Here is a 15,094-nt window from a genome sequence, read left to right as displayed (position 1 = left end):
TTTGTGAGGCTCAGGCAGGTATGGCTTCCTTGACATATGCATCGTGTAAGGAGCCGTGGTGTTGTGCCTGGGAATTCGGTGTTGTGGCCTATATACACAGCTCTACACAGAACTGAACTGCAGGGCCCAATTCTACTCTCTGTTATGCTGGTGTTTAAATCTGGAATATCACTACTGAAACCACTAGGTTTCCACCACTTTGAATTAAATCAGAAATCAATCATTTTAAAAGCTGAAAGAAGTTGTAAGCCAAAATAAAGGGACCTGAATACTTTTGAAGTCTCCTTAATCATAGCCTTGAGACATTCAAGTAACACAGCAGTATTATTTTATGACACTGTCTTTTAGTCCTTTCATTTTCAGTATAGTTTTGTCCTCTTTAAATGTCTAAATAATTTCCAGTAAAAGCTGATAAATCCAGGAGGGGGGAGAAATATGTACTGCATGAAATCATTGTGCTGAAACCACCTATTGCTTGCAGAGCTGTTTGAATGAATCAGATGGCTCTTTTATACCTTCCATGTTCATTCCGTCTTTGTTTTTTTTTCCTACTAGCATCTTTCAGAAAAGGAAGAGGTAGCTTGCGTCTGTGAGGACAGTGCTATTTTGGAACCCACCTTTTTTCTGTGGCAGAGATGTAACATCAGAGTTCTCTGATGTCACTTCAACATAGTAGTGATATTTCTGTAGTCATTTGCTAAGATGTATCTTTGTGTGTGTCTGTGAATTTTGTGGCTGTTCTCAGAGTAGGAACATTTGCCTTCAAAAAAATTCCTTAGGGGAGAAGCGATGCACGTTCAACATTGCATGTCTCCAAAAGATACATTTAAATTTGTTTTTTCTACTGTTGCTTTCCAGGGATGGGAGCCACTGTGTACAGATTGATAGAAACAAATAAATTAAAATAAAGTCTTGCATAAAATACATTAGAGCCTAAAATGACAAAAGGTAGATGGTGAAAAGTGGTATTAAGGGGTAAAATGACAGGTGAGGCCCTGTGGCCTGTGACAAAGATGAATTAAACTCAGGTCTCCTGAGTGATGATCTTTTGCGCCGTTCAGAGGACTGTGCCTTTTAAAATTCAGTTTCAGTAGGAATTTGCAAACTTCATCCGCAGAGATAATGAAATCCAACCCAGTATTAGCACTAGTGCACAAATGCACTTAAGATCATGTGTAACTTGGAACAAGCGGTTAATTTCATTAAAGCTAGTGGGATTACTCATAGTCTTGAATTTACACATACATATATAGGTTCTGTGCTACCCTACAGCTGGATTTTCTCTGTTGAATTATGTGATGTAAATCAGAATCTGTGCGTATCTGATTCAGTATCCAGCATGTTCAGGGTTTAATTAAAGAAATTCTATTTCCTTTCACTCCTGGAGGCTCTTTTTGATAGAGGTATCCCTCAAAATCCAGCAAGATTAATTCCTTCTGCATTTAAAGTAGAATTTCAAAAACTTTTAGGCCCCAAATCAGTTCACCATTTAGAGAGAAATGGTGTGCTATAGACTCTTGTAGAAATTGAAAGGGAGGAATTTTCCTGTTACATGTGCTTTTATTCTGTTTGTTACGGTGAACAGCACAAGAAATAGGCTTGGTCTCTGAGCTGCAAAAGCTGGTAAACACCCAGAGGACAATAGAAAATGATGAAATTAATTTTAGGATTTAGACATTTTCACTCATTCCTTATAGAGTGAGCAAATAATAAAAACCAATCTGATAACACATTTCCATATTTCAGTCTCTCCTCAAAGAGCAAGAAAATACTTCAAAAGCATAAGATGACCAGAAGCATTCTGTATTTCCAAAATTAACTACAAAAGGCGGATTATCTGGGCATGTCTGAAAGCTATGCATAACCTTTGCGCTACAAATATCTCATTTCAAAAATGTCATCTTCTGCTTATTCAGTAAGGCTTTCATAAGGCTATTTTAAGCACTGTGCTTCTTGCTTCTAGATGAGAACTGAAGTTATTGCAGCCTTCATGTTTTGTTTCACTTGCAGTTTATTAGAGCTAGGTAATTGCTTGGTAGTAAGATGCTATTAAACATGGAGAGTTCCTGCCCAAGCAGCGTAAACTCCATGAAGTTCAGTTGTGTTTGCAAGGATCATTATGCCTCCAGTTTATCAGCTGTAGTTGTTTGGGAGGTTCTTATGCAAAAAAGGAGCTACTAGCATAACACCCCAAGCTCTGGCAGCCCCTGCGAGTGCAGGCGCATATGTAGCAGTTGCTGAGCTGTCTTCCTCTGGTCACTCTGCTCAAGCTCCTCAGAGACCTGGCAGTCACTTGCATTTGTGTGTGTCTGTAATAGAAGCCCTCACAAAGCTTTGTGGTGCATTTTGACATGGCTGCTAAAGGGAACTTCCATCTGGCAGGGAGAGAAATAGTTCTCACTTTGATTTCTTCAATTTAGCTTTGGATGAGGCCCCATGTGCTCTGATGTAAGAGAGGCAGAGTCTTAGGGCAAGTTACCGGCGACAGTTGCACCAAGGACATAGTAATCCATGATGAAAAGTGCTTAATTACTCCATGTTTAGGGCAGACAGTACGGCAGTATGTGTATCACCAATATGTCAACATGGTTTGCTTTTCATAGAAGTTTATGTTCCCAGCAGGCACCAATTGCTTTTTCTGCCTTATAAATGTCAAGTACTTAAAGCAATCTTGCCTGTTCCTCTCTGGAGATTGCCAAATAATCTCCTTTCATTGGCTATGGGATCTTGCCAGAGCTTCTGCATTCATGAACATTTCTTCCTGCCAAATGTTGGTAACACAGGAACTGTACAAATACTCCCTGCTCCTTTCATTAGCTTTGCACAGCTCTGTCTGTTTGCAGGATTCCTGGGATTTTTTTTCTCTTTATTCAGGGCTGAAGCAGTAGCTCATGGTCCATATTCCATTATCAGGTGTGCCATAGAGTTCAGCCCTTGCTATGGAGCTGTGTTACAGAGTAGAAATCTGTGTTAAATAAACATGATCATATCATCATAGCCTTCTTAAAGCCAATTCAGTTTACCTCCTCAATGCCCCAGTGCAGCTGAGTGCATGTCCCAGTAGGTGTTGAGCAATTCCTCTGTTCCCAGTCACCATAAAAAGATCCCTTTGTTATTTACCTTATCTATTTACCTGTGTATTTTCTCTAGGAAGTCTTATAGGACCAAATTTTCTTGCTCTGTGTAGCATATAAAGGTACCTCTATACCTTTTAAAGGTTTTTTAAATATTTAAAGCATTTACTTTTTAATTTTAGTCTCAATAGTCTGGTTTGTCAAGGGCGAAGAAAGATCTCAGTAATGTACCACCGCCTGGAAATAAATGCTTTAATAAAATAAACTTTGGCAGAGGAAAAAATGCTCTTAATAGAAAATGGAAAGTAAATCTTTCACCTTGTCATGTTTTACCTATGTATCACACAGCTAGACTGGGTCATTTGACCTTTTTGTTGATAATGTCACCAGATATTTTAGGCTAATGCTACATATCATGCAGTAGCAGATGAGAATGCTTTCACCGTGGTACTCAATTTCAACCCATGCAAAATACTGTACAAAACTAGATGACAGAATGTCAATCATTTTTCCATTACATTTCTCATTTCCTTTTCTGTATGTAGTAACTTGTGAATGCTGTGTATGCAAACCCCAAGGGCGGCATCCGTCCACCTAAGGATGGATCTAGATCATGTGGCAGAACCTCATTAGTTGGATAAAAACTGTGAAAATGGAAGGAGGGGAGAAGAATATATGACAAATTTTAGGTATTTGTTTGAAAACACAATGCTGTTAACCACTTCTACCTATTTTTAGATAAAAAATATCAGTTAACACTAGCCTTGACTGACCTCCAGCACAAGAGCATCTTTTGATTTACTTTGTCCGTCACTAACATCTCTCCGGATGTAAGAAGGGGGATATGGCTGTGAGACAGAGCATATTTTCAATATGACATATGTAGCACAGAGATGTAGAAGACAGTGTATGAAACAGGCTTCTGAGGATGGCTGAGGAGCAGGAAACATTTGTATCTCAGGTAACCATTAATGTGCACAGGGAACTGAAGACTGAGAAGCAACTGCGTACAAAATACACAATTTTGAAATGCAGCAGAGTCTGTAATCCTTTAACCAGTGTAGAGTCCAGGTCCTGAGAAACATGTTCAGAAATGATCAAGCAGTTTGTGACAGTCTCATTGTCTCTTCATTTTAATGACACCAAGAAGATTGGTTTTGCCAGGGTTGTAAATCAGATTAACAGAGGTGTGGAGAGAGGATTGAGATCAAGTTTATGTCAGTAGAACATATATGAACATAATAAATGAATAACAGACTAAACAGAAAGAAAATAGTGATTTAGCTGGAAGCATGGCAAGAAAAGTCTGCTAGTATTTTGAAATACATCAGGAGTAATATTTTTTGCAAAGCCCAAATGATTCTGGTAGCCTACATCTCATTCCCAAAAGTCTATTCTAATACATTCAAGAAAATTAATTTGGGTTAATTAAAGGGACAAATTTAAAGTGCATTAGGATATATCCACATAGAGAAAAACTATCAAGCTACCAAACACTCTTATCTGTGGTAACTTTTGCATGTCCCTAGCCTGCTGCGAAGTGGAACACATTAATTGGAACCATTGTGAAAGCCTAATATCATTTTTTGAGGCTGGGTTTTGTTTCAAAATCTGACAAGATTTCTTTTTCGTTTTGCTTTGTTGTACCTTAGTTATATGTTAAGCTTAAACAAATGCTGTTGACAAAGAATGGTCTCATTACTTCATGTATGTGCATACATTCACAGCGCCTTATTCCTAAACAAAACTGGAATCCTGTTTAACATCTTCCTTTACTGCTATTCCTTGTAAGAAATGAAGAAAGGTTGTTTAGCAAATCAAAGCACAAGTATGACAAAGTGATAACACTAGGATTGAATCCTCCTCTGATACTGACCAAATCACATTAGTAAGATGCTGTAATGCAGGCATCTTGCAGCCCTCAGCCAGCGTCCTTGCAGACTGTCAAAAAGAGTGTCTTTCAGCTGGCAGAGCTGCTGGCTTTAGTAATATGTTTGAGCCTGTCTCTAAAAGAGAGGTTTTAACTCCATGAACACTGCCTGCTTGGTTTAACATTAGAAATCTGCTGCTGTTTTCTGATGGGTCAGCAGAAGGTGTCTGGAAATTTCTCTGAGCCCTGAGTTTGCAGTGACAGATCTGTAGCAGTGAGTTGCAAGGAGCAGCAATGTTTTGAAAGACAGGAAAGCTGACATTCTAGTTATGGATTATTTTTTTAAATTGGAAAACTTACCAATGAGGTATCAGGGGTTTCATCGCAAGGACTATTTACCCTATAGGAATATAAATTATGTTTAGTGTCTGTGGTAAATTTTGTTTCTAAGTCTGTTGAGTCTGCTTAGGATAAAAACTGACTTCACCTGAACATTTAATGAGGCATTTTCCATTAGGGCATAATTTCTAAGAAACCTTTGACCTCTCATTTCAAATGAATATCATCACAGTGTTTTGATTTATAATTTCAAAGACAAAATGGTCTGTTGTTTCTGGAAGTAACCTGCTTGGGAAGGATCTGAATCTGTGAGATACTATGTTCCCCTTTGACTTCACTGAAGTCTCATTATTTTGTAGGATAGTGTCCAGATAAATGAGTAGAATTACCCCAGCAGCAAATTCTGCAATATTTGTATGTGTGTTCCTTCTCAGCCAGTGCTGAGAGAATTGTGCTTTATGCTAGAAGTTACTATAAATAAAAAAGTCTTGATTCATCACTGTGACTCCAGCATGAATGTCCAGGATCTTAACTGTTCCCTTGCAGCCATAAGGAGTTCATTTAAATACTTAGTTTTATGTCTTTGGCAACTCTATGGGACTTCAAAATCCCACAGTGATATTTGAAAAGCCTAATATTTAAACATGGAAAGTCCCTTGTTCAAAGAGTTTGGAAGAGAACAGATGTCTCTGAAGAAGGGAAATGCTCACTAGCTACTTACTACTGGAGCATCAGAGCACTCTGGAGGAAGATGAGGAGTGTTTTGAATAGGGTGTTATTTTTATAGTGTTCTGTTGATATCATACCAGAGGAAACCGGCAACAGGCTGGTCCCATGAATCTGCTGTAGAATTATGACACTGTAATAAAGATCCTGTGGTTGACAAAGCGTGTTACATACTTCTGAAAAATTTGTATTGTGCTCTGTTTTCAGTGTCAGCCAAACCAAGACCTCACAGTGATGAATACACAAAGAAGATTCCACCTCCTAAGCCGAAACGAAATCCAAATACTCAGTTAAGCACATCTTTTGATGAAACGTATATCAAAAAGCATGGCCCTATGAAGACACTTACTAGGGATGCCTCTTTGTCGCAGGTCAGCAGTCCTGCCCCAGACACTGAGGAAGAAGAGCCTGTTTATATTGAAATGGTTGGGAATATTCTCAGAGACTTCAAAAAAGACGAGGATGACCAAAGTGAAGCAGTCTATGAGGAGATGAAATACCCTATATTTGATGATGTAGGCCAAGACTCAAAATGTCAATGTGAATATGATCATCACACTTGTTCTTCTCAGTGTGCTACTCCCACAGTGCCTGACCTAGATTTCACCAAGTCTTCAGTGCCATCCACTCCCAAGGGCTTGCTTTGTGATATACCCCCACCATTTCCAAATCTGCTTTCTCACAGACCTCCACTGCTGGTGTTCCCACCAGCACCAGTGCAGTGTTCCCCAAATTCTGACGAGTCTCCTCTAACTCCACTAGAGGTCACAAAACTTCCTGTTTTAGAAAATGTGTCTTACATCAAACAACAAGCTGGAGCTTCTCCATCTTCACTGCCATCTCATACACCGGGCCATCAAAAACTGGAGAAAGACCAGACAGTATCTCATGGAACTAGCACCCCTGGGCACACCTCCTCACCTCCTCATCCTTCTACCTTATACAGAACACAGTCACCACATGGTTATCCTAAAAGTCACTCTGCCTCACCTTCTCCTGTCAGTATGGGTAGATCTCTTACCCCCTTAAGCCTCAAAAGACCTCCACCTTATGACTCTGTACATTCAGGAAGTCTCTCAAGAAGCTCTCCATCAGTGCCTCATTCTACAGCCAGAAACACATTGCAAGAAGGAGGAAAGATGGTAAATGCCTCGGTCAGTACCTACGGGTCATCATCTCAGAGTGGTTCCCGTTCTCGGACACCCACCAGTCCTCTGGAGGAACTAACTAGCCTCTTTACCTCAGGACGAAGTCTCCTGAGGAAATCCTCCAGTGGCAGAAGATCTAAGGAACCTGCAGAAAGTAAGTTCTTGATGTAATTTTTCCTTTTTCTTCCTTGTATAATACCTTTCACTATATTTTACTAAATCAAACTCTTGCAAAAATGAAATACCTTGGAAGTCTGAATTCCTTGTATAAATTTCTTGTAACAGGAAGAAAAGTGATTATTGATAAAATTGTTTTAGTTTTATATCATTATATTTTTAAGATTTTTGAGTGTGCATACTGCACTACAGAAGTATAATTCATGGCTTCGTCTTACACAAAGAGTTAGTTTTCATTACCTTTTCCACGGTTTTAAGGGTCCTGTGTGAGTTGGGATCTTCCAACCATGTCACAGGTCCTTCCTTTCCAGATGGATGCTAAGACACAGTAATTGTCCAAGCAGCTTATAGCAAAATAACCAAACAGGAGCTGTTTTCTGGCAAAAATCCATTGATTGCCCTTAACTTGGCCACTGATCACAGTGTGTATGATGGCAACTAGAGGTACCAGCTTAAACCATTTCTCTCTTTCCCACTGCCTCCTTCCATACTGTGTCACAGAGTATTGCTTTCAGCTGTGACAGAGTAACTCCTTGGAAGGGCCATATTCTGAATTGATCTGAAAAGCAACATGACCTATAACACATTACATACACTCGGAGAAAAGCACGGCAGGAAGTTGTGCAGGAAATCCGTAAGCCAATATTGACTTTTCATATGCTGTCTCATAAAACCATTGTCCCACATGCATTCAGGTTTACACAACGTGCACCTATTTCTGAGCTAGTGAACTGTGGAAATCCCTAATGAAATCGGCAGGAGTCACAGGTGTGAGTGAAAGCAGAACCTGGCACCAGTATTTCTGTTGCAAAAACCTTCCCATTCGGTGGTGCCAAAGACAAGTCTTGCAGTGGAAGCCAGCTGTAACATCTTTTGTTAGAGCACAAAGTGGGCTCAGGACACTTTGTCTCTTACTTCAGTAAAGTAGTTTATGACTTTGAATTCTTGACACCTGCTTAGTGGAAAAGCTCTCTTTGGAGAACAGCTGAACTTACATTAGTGTAAGTGCTATATTATACCTATTTGGCAGCTGTAACATATTAAATATGAGGTGATAAACTACTGGTTTATACCTGATAAAGGAAGGAGTTCTGGCTTCCAGGCTACTGTATTGCTACAGCATGGAAGTGAATTCTGCACTGCCTTTCTGGTTGTGTTTGTTTTGCTCTATACATTGCTCATTGCAGTGTGGTCACATCACTTTGGGGCACACTTGTGGGGGCTTTTACAATAATACATATGCAATAATGCCAGATTTGTGTGCTGGATGGAATCAAGTTTATACCTAAAAGGCAAGATGATTCTTATAATTGGGAACAGTTATGAGGGATATATTGTGACATTTATAAATAATTGCAGTGAAGTGGTAGGGGGAGATTTCAGCAAAGTGCAAACATATTGAACATTATTAAACATACTTCTTATAAGTGAGCAGAGCTCTCTTGTAAACCCCACGTTACACCAGATCTACCTGGTGAGCTTCATAAATGGGACTGTTTTATGCTCACCAGTGTAGGCAGAAGTACTAAGTTTGGAATTTACAGAAATTCCTGAAGCGAATGTGGCAAATCCTGGGAAATTTCATCAAATTCGCAGCTGTCTCATACCTACCTCCGGAAAGATATTCTCTCTATTCCACTTGACTAAAATTGAATGCAGACCTTCCAAGGGACTTTTCACTGATAAATTTAAAATAAATCTTGCCCTGCAGATCTGTACCAAGAACAGCTTTCTGCTTGGCCTCTCGAGGAGCATTCTGCTGGCTCCTTAGGAGTTAGAAATGTGCTCCTCATGGGTCACAAATGATAAAATAAGAGATATGAAATAGAAACTGCGTTCATTTACTTTAAGGACAAAACATTCACGTTATAAATAGACACCAGTGGTGAAAAGACTCTGGAGTGCAGCTGTGTTGTGTAAATGAACAGACTGCCCATCTAATCCGATTGTAATTTGTCTGGTATTTACAGTATGACTTAATCCTGTGGGATTACTGCACAGAGCAAGGACCAGGTTTGTGTTCAGATATTACAGGGGAAGAAGACACTCTAAGATTACAGAAAACACAGGTCCAGCTTTTTATGTCTTGCAATTCTACGTTAAAATGATCCACCATAAAGCATCTGAATTGTGGGATTTGAATGTAGAATCTGACCAGACTGTCAGATTTACATGCTCTGATAATACACAGTGGTAGATAGTGTAGACCAGACATAATCGTACAATCTGTTAAAGAAATCTTCCTCCTGCAAATCGTGCAGGAAGCCTAAGGCACTCAAACAGTTCTTGATTATTTTTTTTTAAGCTATGGGAGAGCAAATGTTTAGCATAGGAGCAACTGGGACTGCCATGGTTTTATAGTTGTCACTTCAGGGTAATTTGCTCTCAGCATACAGAAAGATTTCCAGAATCTAGAGGATAATAACCATAAAAGAAAAAAGAAGTTATATGACTCCTACAAAATCATGCTCGGAAATTAAGAATATTGGCTTCTAGAATATAAAATCATTCTGAACACATCTCAAGCAACTTTCTCATTGAATCCTCCAAGCTGTGACTTGTCTGAAGCTCTCACTGCCATATGCTAGTAAAAAAAAAAATAGCACAATACTGCATTTTATATTCAGCTGAGTGTATTTAGAAAACATTGCAGCAGTTACAGAAAAATTTCTCTCTTGTCTTTATTGTTATTACTGCAACAGACTTTGTGAAAATTTGGCATCTGAGTCCATACTCAGAATGTATTTGCTGTCTTCTAATTTGTGGCATATTTGAATAGGTTTCTTTTTGAGTAGGGGGACTGCACAAACCTGATTTCCAGTCAACAAGCAAAGCCATACTTTGTAGCCCGCCTTTATTATTTTCTTAATTCTTGTGCCTTTTTTTTTAAAAAAAAGCAAAAAAACCTCCTCCATTTTATTCCTATAGAGTTCACTGGAATTGCATGAGTGGGAAATTAGGATATATCAGTGATACTAAGGAGACTGTCACCTCAGGGCCACGTTTTCTGAGGATATGAGTTCTGTTGAAGCCCCAGACATGTTGCTGAATGCACTCAGCATCCAGTGGCTGCAGCTGTGATGTGCATATCTGGATTTTATAAACATCTCACTTACTGTGCTGGATTCTTCTAAAAATCCTCTTGTGTGCTGTTAGCATCTTAAATATGGATTATAGCACAATTATGAAGGTGGGGAGAAAAGAACAAAGAAAACTAAATTGTAAGGCCAAGCCGGAAATTAAAATAATGGTGGAAAATGAGCACAAAGAAACAGAGAAAGATGGGGAAACTTAAGGAAAACTGAAAAAAGATGTAGAGCATGAAAAATGTGAAAGAACAGAAAAGATAGATGTTATTAATTGTCATTGCCTGTTCTTTAACACTTCCTGCTTTTGTGTGGGATAACATGGTAGTGTGCCCTAACAGTTGGCAGGCTCCTGTGAAATGCAACATCAGTCTTCAGAGGGCAGAGGAAAACTGTGTAAAGGTACCAACACAATCTGGTGTCCTTGGGCTGCTGCAGTGTGTCCTTTTCTTATACAGTTGAAAGGTGTTTAAGGATGGCCACTCAATCCAGCTGTGCTGAATGACACATTCCCTTTGCTTTTAGCATATGCACTGAGTGTCTGTGTTACCCATATCCTCCAGTAAAGAGGGAATTATGGAGGGAGAAAGAGAGGAAATGGTCTTCAGATTTTCTGGAGCTGTATTTGTTCCCTGTCTTTTCTGCACCATAGAAACGTGTTGTACTCTGTGAAAATATAGAACTGTAGTCATGTGCCAGTGGGCATACCCACATCCTAAAAAGCAAAACAGAAGCTGCTGGTGTGCATCTGAACCGCACTGACTTGAAGGCAGTACATTTTTAATGAGTGAAATGGTCCTGCAAACACTTGCCAGGACCAGCCCTTTCTGTTTGTGTGTTGGTTATTTCCATTTGTTAAGGCTTCAGTTTCTCTATAATTTCCTGGGAATTTCATGCCTGTTCTGAGCGACTACTGCAAATAGGAATCCTAATGAACTCCACATATAGTAGTTGCCCTTGCTGTGTGCTCTAGCTCTGTGCATGAGGTGTGAGATCAGGACACACCATGCACAGCAGCTCATTGCTCTTTTCCTTGGCTGCTCTGCAGGGCTTCATAGGTGCTTTGGCTTTTGCCAAAGAGAGTTTCACTCTTCCCCTTCTAGTCACATGTAGGGAGGAAATTTGTGAACGTGCTACTGTGAAAATTCACTTAAAGTGATTGGAAATTGGGATAATTATTGACATTTCCTGTTCCTGCCTGGTACCCACTGCATTAGGAATTTAAAATATGTTATTATAAGCTGTCATGTAGTGTTGGGAGGAGTGCATAAGTGGCTCGACTTGTTAAAAAGGAGCTCTTGCTGATTTCAGGCAGCTGAGACCCTCCCATGAAGAAATTGTGGAGTTAAGAATAGAATTTCTTACCTTTATTTGTAATTCTGTTGCTTTCCAGGGAGCTAGAAAGCAGCTTTTCATACCCTGTTAGATAGGACTGTATGTTGGAAAAGAGAGTTTGAGAAACAAGTCAAATGCAAGTTCACCCCACATAGGTCTGTTCAGTTGTTTAACCTCCACCTCTGTGCATTAAATGCAGAATGAGAGACACAGGGCAGGATTTCAGCTTATGTATTTCTCATGGAGCTAGAATGAAACATGCTGGCCGAAGGAAGGTGGGCTTGGTATGCCATTGAACTGTGCATACCTCCTCATTTGGATACCTGCTCAGGCTTTGGTATTCTGAAGAGAAAGGGCTTCTTGGCAAGACTACGCCAGCCATAAAAAGTATTGTGGCTACTGTCTACATACCATTGCTCAACTACTGCGTATCTGAGAGTCAGTATCAGAGACTGAAATTTGAAAGCCTATGTAATTTCTAACATCTAGGTTAGTATATTTTCTGTATTTTTATATGAAGCAATGCCAGCTTCTACTTTTCCACACCTTTTCTGCGTTGTAGCAATTGTGTGCAGTATCGCTGCTATGTTCAGTCTAATGAGACAGTTACAGTGTTACAGAAACAATACTCCATTACTGAAGTTACTCCTGAACCTTTGAGCCAGAGGTATATTGGCTTCTCTGCCACAGGTGAAGCAGCTGTTTCACTAGAAGTTAGCTTTTCTAGTCTGATGACTCATGATATGTATGAGATTAGACGAGGCGATCACAGCAGTCACATCTTGTTTGACAGACCTAAAAGTAGATCTGAAAGAAAAGACTTAGAGGAGGGAGCAGGGGGAAGTGCCAGAGGAAAAGGCATAGAATCATGGAATCATAGAGGGTAAGAGAACACCAGCTTTGAAAATAATTACACTTGTTCATTACTGGAAGGATATGGTCTTACCACAGTTAATTGCATTTTGTTAAAGCCCGAAGACTCTGCCCTTGCCTGTCAATTGCTATCCATAAAGATAGAAGCAAGCTGAGGAGTTGCAGCATCAGAAGCGCTTTCTTCAAGTGTTCCCTTCTGAGTGCATATTCAGGGCAAGAGCTGTGTACACCTGCATGCACAAAGGTCATGAGCTGTCTGGTCTGCTGGTGTCAGTTAGGGCTCTCTGCCCTTCACTAAGGGATGTGGCTGTTGGGGTGAGTGTGTGATGTTGAGAGACAGAACTGAAAATGACTGAAGTGTAAACATGGGGATGACCAGATGTGGTCAGCATCCTTAAGGAACCAAGCTTTTGGGGGAAAACAAGATTCATTTTGCAGTTGAGTGATCTTGAGAGCTGTTTCAGCCATACCTGTTGTCCTTCACCAGTAATCCTTAGATCCCCTGGTGAAAAGAGGTGGGCACTGGACTAAATATTTTGATCCAGAGCAGCTAGTCTGGCCAGATGGAGCCTCTTTCTTAAGATGACATGTGCTCCACAGTTAACTATCACAGCAAATAACTGGAAAGAAAAGTCATAACGTGGCAGTAAGGTCATACAGCTAAGCACGCGAAAGGCAGGAAACCAACATTTCACCTCCAAGTGGGAAGGGATGAGCTGAGAAGCAAAGATACAAAGAAGAAATGTGTGAAAGCACGCACAGCATCTCAGTGGCAGCTTGCACATCCCTGAGTGCTAATCCCCTGCTGTAGCTAAGCCATTGCTGCCCCATTTTGCATTGCGTGCCAGTAATAGTTCTTTCTCAGCACCAGAAATAATGCCAGGTTTGAGAACTTGTTTCAAATGGGTAAATCAGTAGGTACCTGTTCCTTATTGAAACACACACGATGTCGTTTGTTGTCTTGCTGCTTTCACACAAAAGCAAATATGTCTATTTTAAGGGCATTTAGTTGTTCAAGTTACTAATGGGTGGGATGTCCCCTCCATTTTTAAGATGAAGAAATGTCTTTGTTACATTTCTATTAAAATAGAAAACACGTGTATTGAGATGATTTGCAGTGGTTTTGCTAATTGGTACCATGACATTGTCTCCTCTTCTAATTTGGCAATTTAAGCTCATCAGAAAATCAGGTCCTCCTGGGACTGTGACTGTATACAGAAGCATTGAAGAAGACATAATTTCATAAATAATTGCTCAGGTTTTTCTGGAAACAGCTGCTGTTTCAGATTGATGTATATGGATTTATTTATTCCTTCTGTTTATATTACTTGACTGCTTGATAGAATTTCTGGTTAGTAATTTAATAAATATTTCTTTTTTTAAAGAAGAAACAAACATAATGGGTAAAAAAGAGAAATTAATAGAAAAAAAGTATTTGCTTTTTGTTAGATTTCAAGTATAAGACTGTTTCAGGTAAAGGATTGAAAAAAACGTTTTTCTCTTTAGGTTTAATGTACAGGAAGATGTGAGTTGTCTGAAAGTTGTTAAAACTAATAGGAAAAAAATGCCTTAGATTGATTTACCTATTTCAGTGTGTTGTGAATATGTAACACGTGCTGCACTTAAGGACGTGGATAATGATAATAGGTTCTAAGTGGCATTGATTTTTTTTTTCTCCCCCCAAAAGAGCTTTCTAAGCCAGAGAAATATCTTGACCTTTAGGCCAAATCCTCAGTACTTATAAATCACTGCTTTTTATTTGAAATCAGGAGAGCTACTCCAGTTTACACCATCTGTGTCTCTGGCTTCAAGAAAATAAATGTGTCCTTTGTGGCTAAAACAGCTTGTATTCAAAATGGTGTAGTCATACAGCAGGGTGGTAAATCAGAGACTTTATTGTCTTTTTGTTTCAAACGGGACCACACAATCTATGACCAATTTATGGGTGCTCAGTAATAATGGCAAGAAATGCTTAATGTGGTGACGTTTTCCATAAGCATATATTACCTTCCATGAAACTGGTAAATACAATGTCTAACAATTTCTCACTGTTTTTTAGGGAAGGTGATATCAGTGTAGGGCATCAGAGTCCTCCTTTCGTGAAAGAACTAAGGAAAAAAAAAAGATAGAGGAAAGGAATCAAACTACTTTGACTTAAAGGAATGGTGCAGTTTTATTTATGTAGCCTCTATTCAGGAAGCTGGTGCATTATTTTCATTATTTCAATAATGATTTCATAATTTTCATTATTTGGAAATTATATAGGGCCTCTTCCTTGAAGAAATGTGAGGCATCATCTTTGGTTTGTAGGACTTTTGTAGAGTATCTTTCTGAAATTGGAGAATCAGCAGTTTTAAGCAGGAATTGCATTTCAGATATGAAAGATACCCATGCATGTTAGCTTTATGAAAGGAAGTTCAGATCAAACCCGTGGCTGGGGTGCATCTTTTAGTGGGTCCCATTGGC

At 39.4% G+C, this 15,094-nt stretch overlaps 1 protein-coding gene across 3 annotated transcripts in view; it reads left to right on the top strand.

Annotated features, from left to right (window-relative positions):
- NYAP2 (neuronal tyrosine-phosphorylated phosphoinositide-3-kinase adaptor 2) overlaps positions 1-15,094 on the top strand; it is a 140,004-nt gene that overhangs the window by 79,392 nt on the left and 45,518 nt on the right. For all 3 annotated transcript variants that reach the window (XM_061453004.1, XM_061453003.1, XM_061453005.1), the window contains one exon: positions 6,217-7,311. In XM_061453004.1, the coding sequence (XP_061308988.1) occupies positions 6,217-7,311 (1,095 nt within the window). The remainder of the gene's footprint in view (positions 1-6,216; positions 7,312-15,094) is intronic.

The sequence above is a fragment of the Pezoporus flaviventris genome, unplaced genomic scaffold (genome assembly GCF_033815535.1).
Source record: "Pezoporus flaviventris isolate CSIRO_AGI_PZ_B2104156 unplaced genomic scaffold, CSIRO_AGI_Pfla_v1 ptg000013l, whole genome shotgun sequence".
NCBI lineage: Eukaryota > Metazoa > Chordata > Aves > Psittaciformes > Psittacidae > Pezoporus > Pezoporus flaviventris.
This window is presented reverse-complemented; position numbering and strand designations above follow the sequence as displayed.